We start from the raw sequence: 13,587 nt of genomic DNA on the forward strand, positions 1-13,587 counted from the left end.
TTTCCACCAGTAGATGTCACTCTTACCCAAATTTTTCTTAGTGTTTTTCTTTGCACAAACTGTATTATGTAATCTAGTCTTTAAAGCAATTTCTTTCAACCATTCAATCCTTCCCATGTTTCTTTCCCCTTCCTCTACATTCTGTTCCCTTTCCTTCTGCCAAAACATGTCTCTGTAGGCTGCTTACTGCTCACCCTGGGAGCATGTAAGTATTTCCAGCTACATTAAGCTGGCCTGACCTTATGATGAACTCAGGTTGCCCTCTGAAGCTTCATTGTTTCATACCCCAGGAAGTTTAGAAACTTTTCCTGTCAAGATCATGGCCAGTCTGGCTCCAGTGCCAGTTTAGCTTCTCCAAAACCCGGAGAAGCAGCAGCCTGGCTGCCGGTGCTTGGGCTGTGCACATGCACTTGTGCACAGGTGCACACACACAGCTTGCTCCTGCAATGCATTTCCAGGAATCAAGTAATTTAAACTAAACACCCATCAAGATTTTAGAAATGGCACATCATGTATCTTAATCTATTTATATAATTTCAAAAATTTTCCATGTGTATTGCTCTCAGCTGCACAAAGGCATATGGGCTCACAAACCATCTGGAAAACTGTATCCCATCCAAAACTTTGCAGTTTGTCAGATATTTTGGAACATGCTTTTAGACTGACCCAAAATATATGTATACCAAAAATGTAATTGTATATAATAAATGCTTGTTGAAATCCAGTATAGCATGAATACCATCCTACTCACATTCAGTTCCAGGTTCAGATGCAACACACTTCTGTTGATCTTCTCTTTCTCACTTGAATGAGGAAATGAGTTTGATTGCCCCAGTCTGCAATCCAGGACCCACGTATCTTCATCTCTGTTTGCCACATCCAAACTAGTCAGCTGTTCAGTGAAGTCATCCTTTAAAGCAGACTCTGCTGGGAGACCCAAATTAAATTAAATTAAATAATTCTATGCATCTACACATAATCCCTGCATACAGAAAGTTGTATATATTTTTGAAACTCTGGTACACACTATCAACATGCGCAATTTCAGTTCTCCTGTTTGTTTAATGAACAACAGAATGGCATAAAGGGGGTACCAGCTTTGTTTTGGCTCAGAAAAAAATATTTTTGTCCTTAAATTTTGTGGGTCAGATCTAGCATAAAAAAATGGGCCACTTGTCTTTCTCCCATATACAGACACAGACTGTGTGGAAAATGCTTGAGTTTTTACCTCTGCCAAGGCACTGGAAACTTCAGATATTAGTACAATTCCTGTCTGCTGAATAGCATAACTTAGCATTATAAAAGCAGCCCTGGAAGACTTTAAGGCCAGATTTGATAGAGCTCTGAGAACCTGGTGAAAAATATCCCTGTCCATGACACAGGGGCTGAAACTAGATCATCTTTATGGTCCTGTTCAATCCAGGCCCTTCTCTGATTCTAATAATGGCACTTAGAATTTTGTAATTTTAAAAAGTTTTATTTTCTTGTTCTCTAACTTTAAAAGACATTTTAAAAAGAGGCACTAGGATCAGAATCTGTATGTTTGCTTAAATATAGGCTGATTTTCAAACTTTTGGATAGCTTACACTTCCAAATAATTTAGGTGCCAGACTGTATCAATAAGCATAGTAAAGTATAATACTTGATAAAATGGTCAATAATTCAAAGTACAAGTCAGTCATTATTGTGTGAATATACTAATCTTTCATCTTATTCAGATGAAATCTCAGAGTGAGATCCTATCAAAATACAGCATTTTTGCAGAAGAGTATTACACATACCTTTACACATTTTGAAATTATATACTGCATATAATATTAACCTGTATCAAGATATTCAAATACAAGACAGCACATTTTAAGACATTCTCAGGTCCAGATATGCTATCTTTTAAATTGCTTTCTGACTTTCTGAGTCCCTGGTTTTCCATATATTTTTACATGCTTGATAAAATATTTATTTTCTTGGCCCTTATGCCATCATGTAGGTGTTGTGGTTTAACCTCAGCCAGCAACCAAATACCATGCAGCAACCATGTATCCAAAACATAGCTCTATACCAGCCACTGTCAAGAAAATTAAGTTTAGCCCAGCTAAAACTTACTCATGAAGCCATTTTGATATTTAGAAAGCTTTAAGATCAGAAATACAAATATTATTTTAACATTGAATGCAAACATTACACCTATAATAAGCTGAATAAAATGTATTGGTTGAATTTTGACCTTGTTTTTGTTGCACCATACAATTAGCCAGTTACCTCTAGAGAACCCCTTTACATGATTATGACATGGAAAATACAAAGGAAGTTCCAGGTGAGTGGAGAGGAGAAAGTAAAAGTCACCATTTTTAAGGCAATTGGACATTATTTGTATCATGTTAATAAATGTATCATGACAGATTTTGGTGCTTCTCTTGATTTCTGTCACAGATCAGTGCTACAGTTTTTGTGGGTATCTACTCACTTTTCATCACAAAAAAATGTGAATCCTGTTATATAACCTATAAAAACCATATATGCTTTCATAAAATAAATTAAAACAGCATTAAAATGCAAATATACATAGTAAAAATCAGGAAATACTGCCATTTTTATTCAGTGCTCTTCGGGAATTTATTTTATCTTTGTAATTACCAATTCACTGATTGCCCACTCTGCTCACCACCCCTTCTAATACTTCAGTTTACAGTAATTTTGGATCAATTATTTTTGGCTGTGTTGTTCAAGGTGCCTGTTCTATGTCAGCTACTGCTAAAGAGCAAATCCATTTGCAGCAGTGATTTTTACCCAAAATATGCTTACTCTGAAAATTTCCATTGATTCATTAAGTAATACAGAGCTGTAGCAAGAGGCCACAATCAGAATTTCTTCTTGCAGCAGCGGGTATTTCCCATAATTAACTGTGGCCCAGCTAAGAACAGTCTGCCTGGCAAATGCTTTCTGGGCCTCTGGAAAATCTCTAGCTGAATCTCTAGCTGCAGAGATTCAGTTTTTGTCCAAATGTAATTTTATGCACCATTATATTAATTTATGGTATTTTTTGCTGTTGGCAGACTCCTCCCAAGTCTGTTACCAAGCCTCTATTCACCACCCTCCTTGTAATTATTATTTAATGTTCTGTTCTCTATGCATTTATGCCGGTAGCTGATGATTGCTTTCCTCCCTGATCCAGTCCTCACCTGCACACACCATTAGCATACAGCCACTTCTATGGAAAAGGACCCATCCAACCCAACAGAGAGCGGAATATGAACGGGGAACTTTAACCATGTCTCTAAGTACTCTATTTTAAGCAAATTCTTAAATGTTTGGCTATATTTTGCCCTGAAGTTCACCATTCTGTCAGCTCTGACAGATGGATTTTACTGCTACTTACACTTACCCAAACTTTTTTTTTAACTAGCAACCTACTGTAATCTGATTGTGCATTTAAAAAAAAGGTCATATATACTTTATACATGCATGTGCAAACACATGTATATATAATTGAATCATAGGCTAAATTTAGGCAGTTTTAAAATGCATATGTTTATCCTTTAGCCAACTTCAATGAGATAATTTTTTTTTCCTGCTGAAAAAAATAAGGCTTTCAAGAAAGTTCAATTGCTATTCAAACTGTCTTTCAGGTTTTAAAGTTTATACCACTTAGAAGTGCCTCCTGTGTGCACTGTAAGTACAAAGAAGACTGCCCAAATACAGATCTGCTGCCATTAATTGTCCCAAGGGAATGGAAGACAGAACAATGTAAATAAGGAAAGACTGAACACTTAATGCTTCTTTGGCAATTTTTACCATGCAGACTTTGTGAGTGTAAAGAAGTAACTTTTTTATGTTATCACAGATAAGACAGATGAGGCAGTCAAACCCGAGGGCTACAGACAGGGTCTCATCATCAGACTGTGACAACAAATGGTACATCCAGGATTTCTTAAGCCCTCTAGTCCTATGCTGAACGTACATAATTATAAGGTAATTGCATCTGACTTTTTTTGTACAAATTGGCATTCTTGTCATATAAAGCCTTTTAAACACAAATGGTTACATTAGCAAACAGGCACATTAGATACCGTGTAGTACATTTCTGTTAGGTCGCCATTGTGGAATACACAACTCCATGGAACAGTTTCTGTGGGCAGACTCTCTCTATAGGAAACCTGTTTGTGCTTTCTCAGCTGTCTGGGGAAAAGAACCTGGGGGGAAAATATCAGCTTCTTAAACTTTTTTTTTCTTTTATATTTTAGCTAGTTCAAGGAATTAGGATGTTATGATATCCCTTTCCTTCAGTGTATGGTTTGCTTAACCACAACTCATTTAACTCTCAAGCCAATGTTTACACTGATTGCTTTTAGCTATGTTTTCTGACCACTATATATTAATATTTCAATCACACTCCATTCTTTCTAGATTACCACATAGGATAAAAATAAAATGCTTACTCTTTTGTATGTTGATTCCTCTGTAATGTAATTCTGCTGCCTAGTTGATTGAATCTTATAAGCACTCTTATATGCATGAATAAAGAAATTGTATTAATTGCATGCATTCACTGCTTGCCTCTTGGAAGAAGTGCAAAGAAGGTAAATAAAATTCAAATCTTTGTACACCATTTTGGAATGAGTGTCAGAATGCCAGGTTTTGTGGAACTTTAAAATTTTGGGTGTCTTACATTTTAGGAAAAGAAAACCCTAACAAACAAAATAAATAACCAAATAGGTTTTTCATCTAGTGAAACACAAAAAGAAGCTGCCTATTTAAAAGCACTGTTTTGACAGTAGAAGTGAACACTCTAAGCAGTAGAGCTGCATTTAGAGGGTTTACAGTATTACTGACTTAAGAGAATGTTATTACTGCAGGGATTTAGCTCTTGCAATATCTTAAGTTAGCAAATCACAGCATGTTACAGAGTCTTCGGTACACTTCCTTATTCAAGTAGATGAGACTTGACCATTGTTATTGAAAGCATTGTGGAACATGAAGATATTCTTTAAAATTATGGAAATACAAAATATGCAGATACTACCATTTTTTTTGTTTTGTTTTGCAGTGGGAATCTCAGATTTCATGTTCCATCCCTCTGATCTGACTCTTTCCTTTCTAAGCAGTAAAAGTTTTCTGATTTTTCCTCTTTAAAAATGTATATTTTCTTTTTGTTATTAGATACATCAATGTATTAAATCTCAAATTACAACAGCATTGGAAGTAGTTTCAGATTCTGTGGTTAGATGATATTGCACTGTTCCATCCACATGCCATCTGTGGTATCTCATATCTGTTAATATATAAAAACATTAATTCTGCATAAACATATAAATTATGCACTCAGTGTTTGTATGTAGCTGACACATAGGACAATAGGGTTTGATTTTCTGGAGTTAAAGTCTACTATGAAGTTGAAGAAGTATGAATAACTAGGGAAAAATAAGAGAAGTAGAAAGGGGATTTAAAAACCTAGAGGAAGCCCTCCTCCCTCCCTTTTAATTTTAGGTATTTCCTTAATAGGAAAGAAGCAAATAGAGGAAACCTGTTTGCTCTGGTAGAACCGCAAGAGAAGACTGAAATCTCAGCATCAATCTTTCTGTTTTGTTGGATAGAATGTAAGAAGTATGTAGCTGTGCAGAAAAGGGAACATTGCACACTAGGTAGATGAATAAATCCTTTTTACATGAGGAAAACTCATAGTGCAAGGCTAGAGAAACTTGAAAATTATACTAGATGCTGTCTTTGGGAATGAAGATATGTCATCTTTCCCCCAATTTATATAGTTTTTATTTAATCTGTATTGTAGCATGGGCAATTCATAGTATAAGCAGTTTAGCAAAATCCTTGTTGAAGGTTGCCTGTTTCCACAGTACATTTAGAAATTCTTTTTCATGATGACAAAATGTGGATTTTAAAAAGCAAATGTTAAGTCTGCTACTTGGTACATTGCTCTAACAAAAAAACCTGAATGGCACAGTCCTCAAATCAAATCTCTCAAAGTGGTGAGTGTGAGAACAAAGCCCTGGAGCAGCAACACCCTGCAGTGGCAGTTAAGGTCCTTGTAATGCTCAGAAAGCCAAAAGCTCCTAAAGTACCAATATTCAAAACAATCAACCATTTAATGTCTTTTGTCTGGGTCCTCTTCTTGTAAGTTCAACTCAGTACAGCTAATAATGGAGAAAAAATGCATAAGTGGCTTCAAATCTGTACAATTACTAACAGAAAAATTTATTGCCAAGTAAAATTAAGACCTTGCTCCTTTGCTAGCAAATAAAAATCAGTATGTTATTCTGAAGTGTGAACTTGAAGAAGGATATTTTCCTGCAGGAGTTGAAAAGCTGTACATAGCTTGACATGAATGTTTATCATTAAAAGAAAAGGACAGTAGGAAACTGAAAATAAAGCTCTCTGGCCTAGAAAGTTTGACTGAGCAACCACTAGAAATAGGAAGGAAATCCAAAAAGCTTATTTTCTTGTAAAAAACGTTTGTGCACCTTCTCAATACAGAGTGTATCAACTGCAAAAGCATGTATTACAACTTAAAGCTATTCAAAAATACTTCAAGATCATTAGAAATCTAATAAAATCAACAATATCTATCAAATCCTATAAATTCCTTATATAAATTTAAACGGTCTCTATTAAAGTAACTTCTAATTTAGTCTGTTGCCATAGAATGTGATTTATATTTTTTATTTATTAGGGGTTTACATTTACAGTAATTACTTTATACTGCTTTTTTTCCCTCACCCCAATCTATTTATTCTAGACAAAAATTTCCAATCCATAAGAGAGCAAACGCTAATAGAAAAAAACAAGAATACTTACCACTAACAGTGTAAAAGAACTAGTACAATTTAGATTAGGGAAAAACAATCCAACAAACAAAAGCAAAATAAAATAAAGAAAAAGGCAAGCTCGCCAGCAGAAAGATGAATCATGTTCAAGGTTCAATGCTGTATTATCCAAAATGTGCTTGAGAAACCCAAGGAACAGAAGCTCTAGTAACAAGTACAGAATGTATTTTCTGAATTAGGATACAGACCTGAAGGGTGCTGAGCCAGTTTGGCCCCATACAAGCCTTCTGCTCCAGCACGTACTCAAAGCTAACGAGTTTAGTACACTGCAAACTACAAGCAAGACCTGCCTTGTCACTTGCCAGCCCACTCTTGCTTTTGGATGCAAGCAAGAGGCCTCCAAGTGTTCACAACTGGCACAACAAACAAAGAGCCAAGGATACGAAAAACCCCCAGAGGATATAACAAAGGAAGCAACTGGCACCTCAGAGCAAATTCTTCATCTTTTACTAGTCCCAAAGAAACTTCATGTGTCCACAGTCAAATGCCACAATCAATTGTAATCAATGTTCACGCCAAGGTTCTGAGCTGCAATACCAGGAATTTTTAGTGAAAGGCTCAGTTTTAATTCCAAAGATCTTCAGTGCTCACAGTAACTTCCCGATGGGGGTAATACCCAAAATATCCAGTTAAATCTAGTTAAATATCCAATCAGCATGTATTATGTTGTATATAATTATACAACATTTTCCAAGTGAGCCTTTTATGGACATACAAATATTAAATTCTACAGAAAACTTTAAAATATCTGACAATTGACACATGCTTTTCTTAGTAAGCATATGCTAAGTGTCTTGTGGGGCTATAAAATAGATAATGATAATTTTCCAAACCAGTTTACAACTGTTTACAACTTCAGTACCTAAAGAAATTTCTATGTAATCAGAGCACATACCATTCTTATTACAAATTACACTCAAAGCAACTACCAAAAATGGAAGCACTCCTAATCCTGAAATTGCTGTTATGGGGAGTGTTTCATTGACTTTTTACAACTAGTTCTCTCATCTGTAGTATTAGCCAGCTAGCTAAAAGAATGTGGAGGAGGAGACTGATGTTTAAATTTTTTTATTCCTGATTTTGTTTAGCAAGATTTGACCTTGCAAGCAACAGTTTTTAAAAATATTAGAAATCTGTAGCTAGTGTAATAAGGAAAATGAAGAACTGTATAGAAAAACATTTCTTTTCTCATGTGCTTTTTTTAATATTTTTCCTTATACACTTTTAACCATAAGAAAGGCAAAGTCACCACCAAAAAGATTTGATTTAGGCATTAGGTATGCAAAAAATTAATGACAGTAGGATTGATTTAAAATAATCCACATCTTTCACCTTACACTTTGAAATTTTGAAAGTTGCCTAAAATAAGCTTTAACATCAGCGCATCTATTTGTAGAGGCCACTTAGGCCAGCCAGCTCTACATTGCATTAATGCCATTATGTAAGTATTTTAGTGCAAATATTAAGATTTGCTAGAATGAAGTATGGTCAGAAATATGCAAATGCACCAGAAGCAAAAATCAAAGAACAGCCTGTATAACCAGGGACATTATTGACAGCAACAAAATTAATTAACACTGAGCATGTTATTTATAACTAGACCATGATTCATCAGTGAAAGACTGTACTGTGATAACAGGAGAATGCACACAGCCTGCACAGCCTGTGCTCTTCCTTCCCTTCATCTTGGAATAACAACACATTGCGTGGGACAGTCTTCTGCCTTTTATCCAACAGGAAGACACACAACATCCCAAAATGTACTGAAAATAGGAAACCAGGAAAATGGGCAGCAACCTTGCTTAATATTCATTAAAAACAAAATACACAAGACTTTGCAGTAAAAGGATCACCTGTTTTATGACCAGTCTAGCAGAACCTAAGAGATGTAGTCAGGATTTGACAGCTAGTGTTTCCTTTACTCTCTAACTTCATTCCTAATGCTGTGCAGACTGCTTTAATGTATGCATTATCTTGAGAATGATAACATTCTATGAATGTGCAGAATTAACCTGGACTATACTAAAGCCTTTGGCACGGTATCCCACAGAATTCTCCTGGAAAAGCTGGCAGCCCATGGCTTGGACACTCATCACTGGGTGAGTAACAGGCTGTGTGATCAGGCCCAAGCTCATGAAGGAAGGTACATCCAGCTGGTGGCCAGTGACAAGTGGTATTGTCCAGGGCTCAGTACTGGGGCCAGTCCTGTTAAACACATTTATAACAACCTGGATCAGGGGATCAAGTGCACTCAGACAGATTACAGGCAACACCAGATTGGGCAGGAGTCTTGATCAGCTGAAGGGTAACAGGGCTCTGCAGAGGGATCTGGACAGGCTGGATCGATGGGCCATACCAGTGGTATGAGGTTCAACAAGGCCAAGTGCCAGGTCGTGCACTTGGGTCACAGCAACCCCGGGCAGCTCTATATGCTGGGGGAAGACAGCCTGGAAAGCTGCCCAGCAGAAAAGGATTTTGGCCAACTGGTTGACAGCCGGCTGAACATGATAGAGCAGTGTGCCCAGGTGGCCAAGGCCAAAGGCATCCTGGCCTCTATCAGCAACAGTGTGGCCAGCAGGAGCAGGGCAGGGATTGTCACCCTGTACTGCACATTATTGATGCCACACCTCAAGTCCTGTGTTGAGTATTGGGCCCTTCAATACAAGAAGGACATTGAGGCTCTGGAGGGAGTCCAGAGAAGGGCAACAGAGCTGGTGAAGGGTCTGGAGAACAAGTCCTGTCAGGAGTGGCTGAGAGAATTGGGGCTGTTCAGCTTAGAGAAAAAGGAGGCTCAAGGGAGATCTTATTGCTCTCCACAACTCCCTGAAAGGTGGTACTAGCAGGGTGGGGCTTGTTCTCTTCTCACAAGTAACAAGCAATAAATAGGACAAGAGGAAATTACTACAAGCTGTACCAGGGAAGATTTAGATTGGTTATTAGGAAAAAGTTATTCAATGAAAAGGTAGTTAAGCATCTAAATAGGCTGCCCAAGAAAGTGGTTGAGTCATCACTGAGTCATCATCCCTGGAGGGTTTAAAAAAATGTGTAGATGTGGCACTTACAGACATGGTTTAGTGGCGGACTTGGCAGTGCTGGGTTAATGGTTGGACTCAATAACCTTAGTGGTTTTTTTCTATCTAACTGATTCTGTGATTCTAAATTAGTAAGTGAAAATTTGCATCCAGGACAAGTAAAATGCATTTTTGCAACCACAGGATCATATCTCAGTCATTAAGGAATCGCCATCCTCTTCTGAAAAAGCATCCAATTATTATTTACATCCAATCATAAAAGAAATAAACAAGTCTGTCTGACACCTAAAATGATTTGATAACTCATGTCCCAAAGATCTACAGCTATGTTATTTCACATGTGCTGTGGCAACTGATAACTACTTTTTCTGCTTTACTAAGACAGGAAAAGAAAACAAGCAGTGAAGAGCTTTCTGCAATGGTCAGATTCTGAGTAGTAATATCTCAGCATAAGGACAGTAGCAAACAGAAAAATATTACCTTAGTTCACACTCTTAAGTCTGGCCTCAGTACATCCCATATCACTATTAACAGGGTCATGTTGAACCTAAATCAGTCAACATCACATTTTCAAAAGATTCAGCTGACCTTCTAATGCAAGTATCTCTAAATGCCTTTAAGTGCATCATGAGCTTACAGAAACCGCAAAGCCCTGCTATGCTTCTGTTAATGAAATACTATCCTTGTGATGTTTGAAGCACTATCAAGTAATCTTATAGGCACAGCCACACATAAACTGACTTTTACAGTCTTAGGAAAATTGTGTGACTGAGTAAAGGGAACTGATTACCCATCCAGCAAATTTTCTGTTTTCACAAAAGAACTATTGCCAAGGAAAAAGATTCTGGATTGGATAATTTTTTGTATATGATCACAGGGAACTCTCAATTAAATAAGTTTTATATTTGCTCTAGCATACCGTGACTCAGAAATGGGCATCAATTCATCCAAAACCTGAGAAAAACAGTATAACCATATTCATGGGGCACTGAGATGTGTTTTTCACATTTCCAGTCAGCACTTACATAAGAATTTGAGCTGTGTCACTGACATTTGCCTTGTATTCTTCTTACCTCTAAACTTAAATGGCAACACTGAATGGCCTACTTTACTTTTGTCTTAATATTATCCACTCTTTTATTATATTTATGGCATTCCAAAGCTTCACTTGTCTCAGCTAAGCACAATCTCACTATATTAGACATTGGACAAGAAATTTGTTAAAACAAAACCAATCAGTCTTTTTCTTAATTTAAAAAAAATCATTTATTCCTTTTCCTTGGTAGTTAGGAAATCTTAAGTCAGCTTTAGTCCACAACCACTGGTAAGTTTTTCCCATTTACAAAGGTGTTGAATATTCCTTACTTTGACAGATTTCACAAGAATTGAAAGGTGAACAGTACTTCTGAAAATAAATTATGCCACCTATATAGATACTGTTACTTGTGAAAACATGGGGGTGTGGAAGTGGCAATAGATTGCAAAAGTATTTTTAACTTTCTTTGAATAAATTAAAGGTTCAAAATATTTCTCTTTTTCATTTATGCTTTTCTTGGCATCTTGGGTTTTTTTGTAACCATGTATTGAGATGTATTCAACATGAATAGCATGTGTGCTCAAGATAAAATTACAGTCGCATCCATTAATGACTTCCCTTCAACTGTTAAAAACTGTTGCCAACTGAAAAGTCTGCATTCAAAGAAGATGGTGTGCATTTAGCATTTTCATTCCACTGTCAACATTTTGATGCACTTCAGTTAGTATACAGGAAAGGGAGAGAGCCCTATCCAATCTTTTCGCCCACTGAGTTTTACAATCTGTATCATACATCTTGTCAATTATCTTTAGGATTTTTCCTCCCAGGCTAAAGACAATTTTTTTTGTACTTTAAAATATCCTGTTTTCCTTTCCTGAACATGACCCAGTTTTACCAATACTTTTTGGGACAGAGAATGACAACTGCAAGATATTTGAAGTGTGAAAGCAACAGATCTCATGAAGTGGGGTTTTTGGGAGTTTCTTCTTCTCTAAAAATTCCCAGTTTGCTTCTTTTAAAAGTATTTGAGTTTTCAACAAGCATTTATATGAGACTATCTGTCAGGATTCAAAGCTCTCATTTGTAGAAGAAAATGGCCAGCTTCATTTTATATATGAAGTGAAATTGTAGGTAGTTTTTGTGCATGGCTTCCTATTTATTTCCTTTAAGTTCACTTGCCTTTTTCTACTCACTAAATGCTTTTTACAGTTCTTCACATCACTTCTCCCCAGATACCATGATATGATAGTCACTGACTAGAGTAGTATGCCAGACCTTCAGAGAGGTCAGGCTGGATATTAGGGCATGTATCCCCAGGCATAGAAACATTGATTTTACAGCTAGTGATGAATACTGACCAGGACTTGGTTAACTCTTGGGATAAAGAGGGGAATGAAAGGCAAACAGCACAGTGGAGGAGGTTTCAGAAGTCAACATTGCCAATTTCCTTTATTTTATAGTGTCATTCAGTATAGGACTGGCTAATTATAGCAGTCTTAAAATTTCAGAGCAGAAATGATGCAAAAAAAAAAAGAGCTAGAACTTTACTAGTTACCACCTACATTTCTTTTTAATACAGTCTGTATTTATTCATATTTTAACAAGTATCTGCCAAAAATGACAAGGAATATTTCACAGTCTCAACTCTGACACATCTACATGTTAAAAGTAGTCAAATTTGGAGCTAGCTTCCTATCTTCTTTAAAGTACTTTTTTGGGAAAGACATTTTTTCAGACTTTGCATAACGTCTGCAAGATACTATGTTCATGTTCAGTAACACTTTGTGTCAAAATAACTGTACAAAAAAACCAGAAGAAGCCACAAGCATCTCAGCTTTATCAAGGCTTTCTTGAACTCAAAGTGTTCTATTACAAAACAAGAGAAAACACTCTTCCTCATGTAACCTAGACCTTTTGATTGGCCCCAGTTTGGTCTGGCAAAACAAAGCCTTAGATATCTAAGTACCTAACAAGTGGTCTGCTTAATCCACTAGAACATATTTCCGTCATTCAATCCACTTTTGCAAGTGTCTTATGCAGTTACATTATACTACTGAGGAAAAAAATAAGCTGTATTCTTTTGAAAGCTCAGAGCCTAATTAAAAGGTGGCTCATTAGCCAAATGGATTTTTGTCACATGAAATTTTTCACTGGGTTGCTAATGAACCAGATATAAATACCAGTCACTACTTCAATCCAGCAACCTCAAGGCTGCCAGTATTATTACATTTACTTTAAATATAAAATTACAACTTCGCAAGTGTGGGCCACCTAGCATATAATCCTGTTTTGGAAAGCATTCCTATTTAAATCAGTCATAAGCATATGCTCTCTGTCATGCTTTGAGTTAAGGCTGCATTCAGTGCTGTTCTTGAAAAGGGTGGCTCTCTCTTTCAAGGCACAATGATAACATATGCCGCTCTGAAGAACACACCATAGGAATATGACAGCAAAATGCTATTGGTCCTATTTCTGATTCATATGAAAAATATACCTCCTATTTTAAAATTCTTTCATCTTTGACATGTAGATGGCCAAAGGCCCCAAGTGAAAAGCATAACTTCCTCTTATTTCTCTGCTCATAGTTCTGTTGTAATAGTAAACCTGTTATGCAAATTTTGCACACTGGCTGAAGATCTCCAAGGTTTGTCCTCCTGAACCCTACAGTTGTGTCACCAAGAAG

At 36.6% G+C, this 13,587-nt stretch overlaps 1 protein-coding gene across 8 annotated transcripts in view; it reads right to left on the minus strand.

Moving 5' to 3' along the window:
* FMN1 (formin 1) overlaps nucleotides 1-13,587 on the minus strand; it is a 176,896-nt gene that overhangs the window by 136,492 nt on the left and 26,817 nt on the right. For 7 of the 8 annotated variants that reach the window (XR_013340172.1, XM_021539273.2, XM_021539276.2 and 4 more), the window contains exon 3: nucleotides 752-927. Coding sequence is in view for 7 of the 8 variants with exons in the window: in XM_021539273.2 (XP_021394948.2) it covers nucleotides 752-927 (176 nt within the window). In the remaining variant the exon portion in view is untranslated. The remainder of the gene's footprint in view (nucleotides 1-751; nucleotides 928-13,587) is intronic. The other variant, XM_021539275.2, reaches the window with a different exon arrangement.

The sequence above is a fragment of the Lonchura striata genome, chromosome 6 (assembly GCF_046129695.1).
Source record: "Lonchura striata isolate bLonStr1 chromosome 6, bLonStr1.mat, whole genome shotgun sequence".
Classification (NCBI taxonomy): Eukaryota; Metazoa; Chordata; class Aves; order Passeriformes; family Estrildidae; genus Lonchura; species Lonchura striata.